Below are 13,583 nucleotides of genomic sequence, written 5' to 3' on the forward strand. Positions count from 1 at the left end.
AAATCTGCAACTAACTGATCCTTCCCAAATTATGAGAGGAATACTAAAGGTGAGGTTCAGGGCCTAATGAGTGTCAGAAGGTTGTGTAGATTTGTCACTCATTAGGGTAAAAAGTGGTATTTCCTTTCATGCCAGCGTTTGGAAGATAATCGCCTCCTAAGAAACACAGATTGATGGCAAGTGAATGTTGGTGTTATGAGCCCCACCAGCGAACGTATGGATAGTGTGTGTATGTGAGATCTTTGGTCTGTGACGGAGGGAGGGATTTTGCACTCCACGCAGGAGCATATATGCTTGGGAAGTGTGCAAGTAGAAGTACTTTGCAGGGATGCTTCTACTCACACATTTTTTTCAGGAACGGTAAGATTAAGTGATTTACCCCAAATCAGAGGATGTTCAGACAACAGCGGGACTCGAGTTCCGAGGTCGGCAGCTCTGGCCCTTAAGCCACATCTCCTCCACTTTTAAGCGTAACCCAAGACACCATCAAGAACAGAACTTATATAAACTGTTAACAGCAACCTAATCATGCAATAACAGTGACATTACCATAAAAGGTCGAGAACAGTAGAAAATCTAGAATACTCGTAACTTGCTGCGGAGCAGCAAAGAAAAGAGGCGGAGTTTGGACTGTCAAGGCTCTTTCAAGGACTCTGAGGTTCTCTATTGGTACTCCGGGTGGTCATGTGTTTGGCAATGTTATTTCCAGTTGTTGCTGGGAGATGTAGTTTTCTATACTGTATGTGCTCCTTGGCTGGTGCTCTGATGCAGTAAACAAAGGAAAGCATATGCTTTACCTCTGTGTCGTCGAACTGTACGAAGAAATTTACATTTTCTTTAGTATCTTATATACGCTGAATGCTCTACAAATGTAGTATTTTACTGTATACAGAGCTAGGAGATCGCTTATCGACCCGTCCTCTCTTTCGGTCTCAAGTGCTTCCGTCCTTCCGCCTTCTAGTCTTTCTTTCGTGTTCACACAGGTTGGCTTGATCCCGGAAATGTTTCACTCAGTAGGCGGTGTCGACCCGGAAGCGCTGCGGTGTAGCGTGGTGCCCGGGATGTGACAAGCCGTCGGTGAGCGCAGAGAGTGTCGGGCGCCGCCGCGGCCTGTTGATCCTCCCCGCCCCTCTCCCCCGCGCGCCGGGCCCGCCCTTCCCCGCTGACACCCCGGGGGGAGAGGATGCTACTGTTCGTAGAGGTGAGGATCCCCCGCCCGAGCGCGCGCCCTCTCCGCCGCCATGTGCCACCCGCAGGCCGCGGCTGACACAGCAGCTTGGGCCGCGGCCTAGGCCCTTGGCGCGACCGCCCGTGGGTGGGCGCCTCTGGGCGTTTAGGATCCAGGCCCCCGGAGTGAACATGGGTGGGCGGGCTGCTGTGACCTTACCTCGCCCGCTCCTGCTGAAGGTTATACGGCGGGGAGGCTGGAAGGCCCGGGGAGGAAGAGGACGGTACAGAGGGAGGGAGTCATGGAGAGGTCATCTGGAGGGAGTTGAGGGGGTAGCGTCGGGATACGAGAGGCAGAGAAGCATGGGGCTAACTGAAATAATGTCCGCTGCATGGGAGCGAATTACAGGGGTGTAAAGGTGGGGAAGGGGAGGGTCGCGTCACGTGCGGGCAAGAAGGGAGATCTCGCCTCGTGTTGCTCCTTGAACTGTGGATTAAATTACTATATCCATTCTACTTTTTGTTACGGGCCTTGAGCACATTTTGTAGAAAACTTAAATGTGGAGTAGTTTAAGTACCCTCTTATGATGGTAAACTTGTGCCTTTGGATTTTCCCCAAAATTAAGCTCAGTTAAATGCTTCGCGCTTTTTAATGCTTCATTCTGAACACAGTGACTTTTTTTGTAATACTTCCCCAAACATTATTTTCCTTTCCACGTAAGGACGCAGCGTTTAACCTAGAATTGGGGTTTTTGACATTAACACTTTCAGGTTTTTTTTCAGTTATATTCGCCAACCTAGTGATACGCCGCGTTAATGTCATAAATTAAAACGTTATTTCCTGAATGACGCTCATCGGAGAGGATTTTTCTCGCTTCTCCACCGTTTGATAAATTATGCTTGATTGTTCCTCTCTCGTTAGACTATGATTTGTTTTGCTTGTGTGCATGTAGATGTTTTTCTATGGATAAACGGGCAAAGTATCCTCTAGACTACTTGGTTCACGGGGGATGTTTGTTTATAACCCACAAAATAAATGTCTGTACGGACGTATTTAGTCTCCACTCCTTAAAGATGGGGGTTTCCAATAGCCACTTTTTTTTTATGAAACACAACTTGTCTTTCAGAAAGGAGCGATTGTGTTTTTAAATGGTAACTATTAAAATCCTACTTTTAGTTTTTGCTACGTTTTATTTTATGCTCTGGCCAGTTAGTCTGTCTGATGTACCTTTTTCACGAAGATACTTTCAGATGAAACGAATTTTTATTAACAAAACGTCGATTTACTTATTAAACTATGACTCGGCGTCTTGGGTTTAAAAGAGCAATATGTTCCGTCATCTTCTGCCATGCACTCAAGAACACGCGTTGTGACAGCTGTCTACTTGGCGCTGTTTAGAGGAGTTCTACCAGGCTTTAGTGGGGTCATGTTCTTGAATTCGGGAACAGTGTGAGTGTTTGGTAGACTACACCTTTTGGCAATTAGTTTTAAGCACCTAGGTAGATTGAGTGTTTTGCTGCTGTGCAGATATTTGCGCGATTCGTAGGTCAAAGGTTTGAAACCGCACAGTACCATATGGTCGTTCATTGTCACCGAATAGAATGTGATTATGGTGAGGTTGGGTAACAGGAATATTATTTACCGAGTTTAGAAACTACAAAACCTGTTAACTGTATAACGAAACATTGTTTGTGTCGTCCTCAATCAAGCCTTTGGACCCCTTCCTAACTAAATATATTCCCATCCTCACTTATACATTTCAGCTTTCCTAATTCTGGCGGAAGGTGGAGGTAATATGGGCGCACACATACAGTTTTAACTTGAATCATTTGAGTTCCATATCTTTGAAGCTGAAAATCTAGATTTGCCATTCACTGGCATAGTTTTAAAGAAGCGTTTCAGAGGATACGCAAGATTTATTTTTACCATGACTTTAAAGAATGCAGGAGCACATCTTTCTGAAATGGATTGGTGCCAGACACCCGTTTGTCATTTCGAATCGGATAGTTTTGCTGACCAATCTTTACCGCTCAAAGCAGTTTTAGACCCTAATGAACACAGCCTTTGGGGGAAAAAGTGTTACGCCCGCGACTCTCGCCCCAACCAGGTGACGAATTGGTTTAGCCTTTTATGGCGCGATTTAGGTTTGATACTAGAGGCGATGTTAGAAACCGGTTGCCTTGTGGCTGCCCGTGGCACCCATTTGCAGAAAGTCTCCAGTAGCACGTGCTAGGATCAGCTGACCGCCTCCACGGCATTCAGCGGATCCCAGCTCGTATTGTTTCGGCGCTGGTGGAAACGTCAACCACCAAAGTTGCAACTTAGCAACTCGTGTCCATAAATAGAGAGGGCCTCGTCGGACGGGGAGCCCAATCACAGGCAGGGCCATGATTTTGGTGAGAGAATCGGCTTTCTTCTTGAATCGAGCACCTCGCACACGTTTTTACCAAACCCAAAATGCACCCTTTAGGTCATGTAGCATTACCCTTCTGTACAGTTTATTTGTGATACTGATTTGAACTTGTGAATATATTAACCGTGAGGTGAGCGTAGTAAATCAGAAGTGAATCATGTTGAAAGTGGTGTAGTACGTGTTTCTGTTTGCAGTTTCATATGAGGGGTCGAAATAAAACAAATATACTCGTTACTATGTTAGTCATTGCCCTCTTATTATTGGAATAAGTGACGGGTATCGTTAGTGTTTTGCCAAATAATCGGAATACTTTAATACAAACAATGTTGCTAATATAACTGTGTTTTTATGATTTCTCAGATTTTCTCTGAGTTGAGGTTTAGTTCTTTCTGATCATGGGTTCGCAAGTTTTCATGTTTTGTTAAATATTTGAATTGTGATCACATTTCATCGCTTGTCCCTGAAGTCCTCTTGGTGTTTGCTCTGTTTTTAATGAATAACTATGGCACTACGCGTAAGACCCTGGCCTGGTAGAAGTTGTGTAGAGCCTGCTAAGGAAATTGTAAAAAAAAACATATTTCTGAGTGTAAGTCCATGTGAAAACTTTCCAGTGATTAGATGTAACTTGGTTCTCAAAACATAAGCTTGCGCAAGTAATCCTAATTGAACAATTCATGTGAATCTAGTTGTGGTAGCTTGCCGTTGATTGGCATGTTGAGTTTCCCTGTTGGCATTTGGTTTTTAAGAAATACCTTTTGCAATTCTTTACATTTGTATTTGATCTTGTGAATTTGAAGCGAGCATTAGTTGGTTCCCCAGTCCCTTTCAGTTTTTTTTACTAATTTCCGTGTACTCCTGTGTTCGATCACATGGATGATCGTAGACCGAAAATGAACAGTCTTGTCCTTGTTTGAGAAGTATTCACGTCCGTGTCGTGGATTGTGATTCTACTGCAGTCCTCATTCATCTGCCCGCAAGTGCCGGCTGGCACATCCTTATGAAGCTTGTACCTAACCTTTTGGAGTACAGCGACGTTTCTTCTGCCTCTATCTACAGTTCCCAGTCAATATATCTATCTTTGGAACAGCTGTATATCCCGGTAACCCTGGGCCCCTCGAAGGTAAAGGCCCCATTCCTGCTCCACTATCGTTTATCTGCACGTTTCTATACTCCTTGTGGTTCAGCCCTCCCTCTAAAACATAACCATGCCCTCCAGAAGGGTGGTTCTCTCTGTGCTTTCGAAACCTCCAAGTTAGTACACTGGTCTGCCGTTTGAAGACTGACAAGGAGAGATAATTGCCATACTCCTTTCTACAACATAAGATCTCATACAAAACATGGGCAGTCGTGGATTTCTCTTTGTGCCCTAAATTGCTGACTTCATCTCCTCTGCACATTTTTATTCACTTGAGAACTGACCAATTACACTATCTACTTTTTTTTTTATAGCACCTTTGACCGTTGTCATTTTGTTTACATTATATTATTGAATTGACTAATCCGGTTTCCGACCCGTCTTGTGTTTTAGATTTGGTAATAGTTTAAAATGAGCTAGGAATCAGCACATACATTGCTTATATCTGTAACCGAGTTACATTGTCTTTTCTCCAATTAGTTTATTAATATTCTAAGTCAAAAAATGGAAGGAGCCACACATTTGAGATTAAATATAAGGCATACTGCTTGTGATTCTGGGCAAGGCATGTTTTCAAGCTATCCAGCGACTAATTGTGTTGCAGTATTAAAATATGAAGATGCATAAGATAGACCACACAACTGTTCCCTGCACACATCAGTTATGTAGGCAGATTCCTATAACCACAGTAAGTGTCAAATCCATATTGACCCTTTTCACCTAATTTTAAAACTTAATGCATTCACCCATGGATGAGTAACGAACCCTATAGAAACTTGCTCTGCCAATTTCTAGCTTTCAGATTTATAGTGTGGTCCAACGTAAGACATGTAGACCTGAATTTAAGCACATTGCTTCAAATTGTGCAAACTGTCACACAGCATGCTAGAGTTGCTTGAATGCTCGATGGCTGAGACCCTGCTACTCTGACATCCATATACTTAGTAGCAAAAAGCAGGGATTATTACCATGTCCGTTTCAAAGACAAACTCATAAAAGTACCCAGCTTTGAGCTACCTACCTACCTACCTGCCACATCAACAAGCAGCATGTCCTAGACACTGACGAGTTAAGCTACTTAACCACACGTTGATCCATCACCACAGTTTATGAAATAGTGAAGCTTGGCTTCTGCTGGTGAAGTCTTGCATAACTACTAGACTTTCCAAAACCCACTTCCAGTCCTTAAGCAGCTTGTCCATGTTGCTGAAGGAGGCAGCTCCTCCGAGTTGCTATTACATGGCTTGCTTGCGTTTGACTGTTACCTTTGCATGTAATGTTAGCACGTACTATACTGTTGCCTTTCAGTGACATTTTAGATATTTACCAAATACCGAATGGATTCAGTCACCTTAAGAGCGGTGGAAATGTCTAGTACAAGCTTGAGCTTAGTCTCCTTTGTATGCATAGTAATAGTTTGTCCTACACAAGTGACATTTCTAAATAAAACATGATCTAGGAAATAAAGAACCTCTGAAAGCAAACAGATTGTGCCTGTAGGTATCGCACTGATGACAATTAGAAATATCAAGTTAAAAATGTATTGTGGTTTACCATGCCTGTTGGAAAGTTTTTTTTTTATGAGAGGAAGGGAACATAGAAAGTTGGAAATAAATATGTAGGGAGGGGAAAAGGCAGATCAATTTCCTTTGACACCTTTTAAGCTAATCAATTTACAGTTTGGCATAACCATCTGCTCCAGTGCTATTTTAGTGTTGGCGAATTTACTTTTGTGCGTTTTTGAATCCTATTGTATCAATACAGTATAGGGTTTAAAATCTGAGAATTGAATTTCTTGTGTTAGCTATACATTCTTCAAAATGTCTTTATAGGGATAGGTTTGAGACGGTTAGTATTTCGTCCGTTAAGCCTCCTCACGTTTCGGAATATGTGGTTAAGGATCAAAGTTTTTTTTATATGATTTAGAAGTGCACCTGTAACTAAATGCAATATATATAATTTCATGTAGGGTGATGTGCATAAATACATTTGTTGCTATGTTAATAATTTATTTTTAGTAGAATAATGGACAGGTAAGGTATCGTAAGATGTTTGTATGACTTTAGTTGCATGACAAATGTATTACTGTTACAACTGAGTTTGTGTGATTTTTCCAGATTTGTCTTAATCAGTTAAGGTACAATTCTGAGCAGTGTTTCTCAAGTGTACATATTTGGTTTAATATTTGAATTGTACACACAACACTTATGTGAACAACGTTTTATGAAACTAGATGACAGTTTTAGATTCTTATGTTAACTTGCGCTTGAGCAGATTTTCACATTAAAGAGAATTAGTTGTAATGAATTGTCTCCTGCAGTAAAGTAGTAGTGCCATGTTTTGAACTGAGGTTTGCAATGTCAAAGTAGTAGAGATGGAACAAAAGTTTAGCAGGATACAAACATGGGCATTCTCTTGTAATGAGTCCAACTAGTGTCATATAATGTTGCACAATAGTGTTTCAGACTTTAAAATTGATTATAACTCAAAATCTGAGCTTTTTGCACTGTTAGAAAGATGTTATAATAGAACGTTAATTGCAGGCATAATCATGAACCCTACAGGGTTAGCTGGACTTTATAGAGTTTGGTACTAAGTGCCACGACCGCTGTTTTCCCAATTTTGGCTTATTTGATGTTTTACTATTAAGATATATTGGCAACAACCAAAATCAAGCTCCACTACTCTTCATTTACAAAGGACTTGCCTATGTCTAATGAGGTGTGCTGTAGTGTGATCAACTTTACTGTCTTATTTTAGTTGCTTTGCAAATCTATTATTTATGGATACAATTTCTACAATGTTAGCAGAATATCCCTTCTCATGTGAGATTCATGGAGGGCATACAAAAATATTTTAGTTGCGATGTAATTCAAATTAGAACATTTTTGGACACAAAGATGCAGTATTGAAATTATCAAATTATTTATAGCCGCACAGAGTATTATAGATGATTACATGCATTGTTCTTGGTAGAGATTGGCTAAATTCCTGGCTCACATACTGAATATCTAGTTCTTTTTGTTGATCAAATTAAAGGTGTCCCAACTCTGCGCCATTTTCCTATGCATTGAAATGTCAACCCTCAACCATCTGCAACCTAAGAATGGATTACTGAGTAGAGTTAATTTGGCATTTCTGGCAACTACTGAGTATGGGCACATCAAATGCTTTTAACAGTTGTGTACAGCTGCAATTATGCTCAGTACATTTTCAAGCCTCCTTGGTAAGGCGCTGATCTGTAGTAGGTCACAAGGGAGAGCATTCTTGACAGCCTCTTAATGTCCAAAGGAAGCCATTGGCAGTCTTCATAACCAAATTTCATGCTTATTTTTACGTCATGCTTATTTTTACGTCATATCTGTTTTTAATTTCTTTTTATTTTTTAAGTTCCGGTTCCAACTGTACTAAAGCTTACTGCTAAATAAGAGGTTTATTTCCGGCCACTGAAGTGTAGTGTGAGCTACCCGTCCAACTGCTGCCACACCAGAAATGCTTGAAACGCTAAATGATTGCACTGCCCCAGGTAAGGAATCGGAGATTAGCTACTAAAATAGCTGTTGAATGGATATCCGGCTCCTTGCATAAGCAAAGTTCTGATACTACATGAAAAAACATCAAACCCAATTTAGCCCCACCCACCCTCCAAGGTATTCCAAGAAATAAGGTAACCAGAGATCATGGATATCCATGCGCAGCACAACACTATTGGGATGGGCTTGTATTTTCCAAGTTGCCATCATTGTACAATCAAGCGTATGAGGCTGGAGTTAGTTACGTATTCAGACACAAATTTAGATCTTTCCTAATCCTACTTGCCTTTGCTCAGTGCACCACCTCTGTTACGCTCCCTACAGCGCTAGACCAAATGTATAATTTGCGTTTAGGTAGCTTCATTTGCTGGAATATGAAGCCCACTGCAGATTTCTACAGGGACCCCGTTGGTTGTGCTGCAGATGTTAAGAGGCACATACCAGACAGGCCTGAAGGCTTGCAGCCTGGACAGAGGCAGATATAACAATTCTCTATAAACAGTTACTCTGAAGGCTCCTTGGGCACACTGGGCAAGCTTACAATGGGGACTGGCCTCAGAGGGCCGTTTCGCACTATATGGGGCAATAACGCAGGCTTTGCACAGACTATTTGGTACAGAGCGTCAGGAACCACCCATACATGACTTTTTTGTGAACAGATTTGGCCACTGTCCCCGCCTCATATGTTTGCTATATAAAATGCCGCAAACCATGACGGACACTGCCGCATCTGCGGTCGAAGAGGGAGACTTGTATCGTTCACTAGTTTTTATGGTAGGAATGGGAGCGGACAATAGAGCATACATACAAGTACACTGAACATCCCGTACAAACCTATTTAGCTTAAATATATGCACTGCTCCTGTCTAACACCACACAGATTAAACCCACTGCTGACCTGGGATGTCCCTGCTGCGCGCACAGGGAAGACTGCTTTCTGCACATGGTGTGGGACGCCTGACCATAGAGAGGTTTGGGATGCAGGTCACCAAGGCATCAGAACATACCCTGGGTAGAAATCAGCTGTTAATATAGACATGCCTCCTGGCCCTCTACAGTGGACAGTCCTGGAGAACAGTGTAAACTAGGTTCCTGGTCCTTACTCTGGGGGTTGCCTGCAAAGATACTGAACAGCTTTGAAAATAACCCCACTGGCCTGCCCCATAGTAGGTGCAAGGCAGAAGTGAAGTGCTGGTTACAGGTGAAGGGCGAGGCTCTTAGGGGCGAGGAGCATAGGGGTTTCACAGGACGCCCTTGGCTAACAGCATGAGGAAAGTTGTTACTGGTTTAGTGAAAGTGACAGTTCAGTAGGGTGCCAGTGAACTAGCAACAGAATGGGTGCCCCAGCATAAGATGGACAGCTGGCCCTGATGGCACATGATGGCACACCCATACTGTAATGACAATTGCAAATTATCGACCCCACCCCCACACCTGCCACAGAACCAGCGAAGTGTATAACTCGTTGTTCATAGAGGTTGTAATACTTAATCTGTCTACCTGTGTGCTAAGCACACCCTGGAACCAATACTGCAGGTGGAGAGCGACTATATATAACACAAGGTGGAGGTTGCCCCCTAAAGGGTTTCTAAATCGCAAGATGAGAGGTCTACCCCCAATTAAGTTTTGCTAGTCTGGACACTGCTACCCAACCATGTATCAGTGTTGCCAATGCTAACCTGGAACATGCTGTACAATGATATATAAGCAAAAAAACAGTAAAGCTAGTTTGGAGAAAAAAAATGGAGCCCACTGCACATGGTATGTTATACTCACCAGTTTTAGACTTTTCTTTCAAAACAAAATTATGGAAAATGCCACAGTCAACATGAATATATTAAGTTTATCAGTTTATTCTACTACTGACATTGATGATTTTGATCTGAAAGTGTCAGACCAAGTAAGAGCAAATACGCACTACAACATCCAACTACTCTTGCTGGGCACCATACAGCAACCTTAATTCTCATAGTCTGTTTGGTAATATACGATAAGGGGGTTGTATGAACAGTAGCAGGTCCTTTCTCTTCATCCAAAATTAATGCATGACTATTGACTATGGAGCTATAAAGATGTTGGGGAACTTCAGGCCGCTAAGAATAAACATCTCCTTTGACTCCTAGCTGTACTCCCTTGTACCCCATCCATAATGGCACATGAGGAACTTGGGCAGGCTTAAATATCTGATTTTATTGCTATGGTCCCAGTAATGCGTTGGTTGAAAATCTGGCCCAACCCTACTCCTACTCTGAACCACCTTATCCTAGAGGACTGTTTGATGCTTGACTGGGCCCTTGATATTCCATGGCTCTGTTACTTCTTAGAGCAGTTGAAGATCCTAGGCTGTCCCGAGCTATTCATCAATCATAGGCCGATGCGCCCTAATGAGCTGAGAGATATAAAATCACTGTTCTTGGCAAGAAGGATGGCAGAAACGGTAAACGGGGAACTCGCCAAGCCCACAGTAAGGCAATATGAACAAGCATTGGCATAGCCAATAGCTCTCGCTTTTGGGACCTTTTAAGTATTTAGTTATGCAGCACAATATCCTTGGTGCAACCACATCAACTGTTGCGTGGCTAAACACTTAGAAGGTCCCAAAGGCGAGACCTATTGGCTATGCCAATGCTTGGTGTTGGGGTGTGTGTGTGTGTGTGTGTGTGTGTGTGCTTCACACCGTTTTACTGCCACTTCTAATAGCAGGAAATAATCATCAATGCACCAGATACTGCTCACAACCTAGAATTTTGTTCTGTATCGAAGGGGTTTGTAAGCAACTTACAAAATACAATACAATTCGTATTTTATCATATGCTTAAGAGACCCATGTGAAAACCTAGAACATCGTTCTGCGCAGAAAGGCATAGTCCACGAACTCCACTTTTGAATTTAATGTAACTGTTCGTTTAACGCTTAGTGTATGTATTGCGCAGAGGACTTAACTGGAATATGTAAATCTAACCTTGTGCAATGTGGTAACTGGTGCTCATATAAAGCGCTTCAATGCCCTTGGGCCGATGAAGCACTATATAAAATAGCAAAAAACACCAATGTGCAGTTCCAAGCACGTCTGCTTGATGTCCGTCACTTACTATAAATTGGGCCGCTATCTTGTCGCATCAGTAGCAGTGTGCAATATATAAGCATAATGCGTTTAAGGACAGTTTTATTCAAGGTGAATGCATTTTTTTTTGGCTTTAAGTCACTACAAACGACCGAAAAGCCATAGAGCAACATTAAAATACATGTACTGCGTCGGAGAAAAAGTTCAATGTCATTATTTTATTTACTATTTGTATTATGTTCACGTTAAAAAAGTTTATAGTAAATCGGAAGGTTATGCACGTTGATATTTTGCCAACTTCAAGGGCTATTTGCCGTAAAAGTACATTACCTGGTCGTCTGAAAAAGGCTTTCCGCTTCTGCTTCAAGTATTGCCTGTTTTCTAATAGCTAGTAAGGCAGAATATCTAGTGCCTTTTTTATTTCTACCATATGTGGACGGGGCGGGCTACTGTCTGAAGTGGCACGAAAGTCTGACTGGAAGACGGCAACAGACAAATTGAAGAGCAAAGTGACTTCTGCCTTCAAGATGCATGGCTTGGTCCTGCGTGCGTGAGTGTCATCTGAATGATAGGGCAGAGGTAAAGTGGCATGTGTGCGAGTGAGCACATACGAAGTAAAGTGGAGTTTGAGGTTGAATTCGGAACATCGTACATACTGGAAGCCTACGTAATCTGAGTCTGTCTTCTATTGACTGAGTACATCGCGGGCGAAAGTGAAAGTGATCGCGGGCGCTTAACCCCTTCCCTGCTCATGACGGAGCCGCTCCGTCATGAGCCACGGTTGCCGTGTGCTCATGACGGAACGGTTCCGTCATGACACGCCCGTTGGCGGCCGCTCCGCCTACGCGGTGCTGTTTCCCCGCCTGTGCGGGGGGACAACGCAACTGGGCGGAGTCATGACGGAACCGTTCCGTCATGAGCACAGCCCAACCGTGGCTCATGACGGAGCGGCTCCGTCATGAGCACAGCGCCACCGCGCTGCCCTCCCGCACCCCCGAGCACCGCGGCGGAATTCCCGCCGCGGTGAAAGGGTTAATGAGCATGACGAGGTTTGCCATATGTTGCCACTGCTCCCTAAGCGCGCGCCGCGCACATGCACTGTAGCTCTAGGCTGGCCATGGTAGGCACTTTTTTGAGCCCTCTCAAAGTCTCGCCAGACCAGAGCATGCGCTGGGTCAGTCGAGACCTAAATATGAGCCTAGGGACTTTTGGACAACATTAAGAGCCAGTATCATCGCTCTTTTATCCAGGTTTAGGTTTAATCTTAATCACTGGGGTTTATCCGTCCATAGGGGCTTTTCCAAGACGGGTGCTTTAAAGCCTTGCTCTTGTCATCTTTTCTCGGAACAAGATCACTTGCGCTTTATTTTATTCTTATTTTTTTTCTTTTCTTTTCTTTTTTTATTGCAACATACGTAAAAATACATTTGTCCATTGTTAAGGCACTGTAGCTTTCCACAAGTGAAGCCAACCCTGATATATTTGCAAATGCTGTTTTCCCTTCTGATTTCTTTTGGAGTCAGCAGTTTATTATCAAGTGCTTTAAGACCGAGGAAAAAAAAACGCTTGTCGCTTAACTCAGTTAGTTTTTGTTCCCTTGCGTCCTTTATTGGCTTTTTAGCACTGCGCTGTTTTAGTAGTTTTACTATATTATACTAGTGGCGTGTGTGTGTGTATCTCTACTGCACTATTTTGCACTTTACGGGGTGGCTTAAAATGTCTAGTTTCTGTGCTTCCTGAGCTTTATATTCCCCGATTGTCTGATACATTTGTATGAATTACTAGTCTGTGCTTTTGAATATTTTGTATTGATCAGTTTTGGTATTTTTTTTCTAAACTGTGCGTTTTATATGCTTATATTTCCTATGCTGGCCGAATAAAGTTTTTGACTTGACTATGAATCTATGGGTTAAAATGTGCCTGTTCCCAGTTGGCAAGATGATCAAACATTGCTGGTTTTCACCCCAGATGGTATTGAATATGATAAAGATTATATTCACCTTCCTTGTCAACAGCACCAGATGGGACTACAAGAAAATACCTTTTTGTGAAAGGTCTTCCAGAAGGTTTAAGAGCCCATCAAGCTCTGGTTGCTCCCACCTTCTTTTAAGGCTGGCAGCCCACTTATTTCTATTAAGAATTGTATTGGATGCAGTTGAGTAGCTTGCCAAAGGCCTAACATTTGACCACAACACCCACACCAGTACTGAATTAGAATACATAAACCAACAGACCCGCATCTTTTACACCTACTGTATCATCTACAAAGT

General features: G+C 42.7%; 1 protein-coding gene across 3 annotated transcripts in view; it reads left to right on the forward strand.

The window, feature by feature from the left end:
• Positions 1–1,007: 1,007 nt before the first annotated feature.
• The window catches only part of LARP4 (La ribonucleoprotein 4), a 248,711-nt gene continuing 236,135 nt past the window's right edge, over positions 1,008–13,583 (forward strand). Inside the window, exons 1-2 of one of the 3 annotated variants that reach the window (XM_085654537.1) lie at positions 1,059–1,201; positions 8,107–8,242. In XM_085654537.1, the coding sequence (XP_085510663.1) occupies positions 8,225–8,242 (18 nt within the window). In that variant the 5' untranslated portion in view covers positions 1,059–1,201; positions 8,107–8,224. Of the gene's footprint in view, positions 1,202–8,106; positions 8,243–13,583 lie in introns of all 3 variants that reach the window. The other 2 variants (XM_085654536.1, XM_085654538.1) reach the window with 2 other exon arrangements.

Source organism: Triturus cristatus, chromosome 4_1 (assembly GCF_964204655.1).
Source record: "Triturus cristatus chromosome 4_1, aTriCri1.1, whole genome shotgun sequence".
Taxonomy (NCBI): Eukaryota; Metazoa; Chordata; class Amphibia; order Caudata; family Salamandridae; genus Triturus; species Triturus cristatus.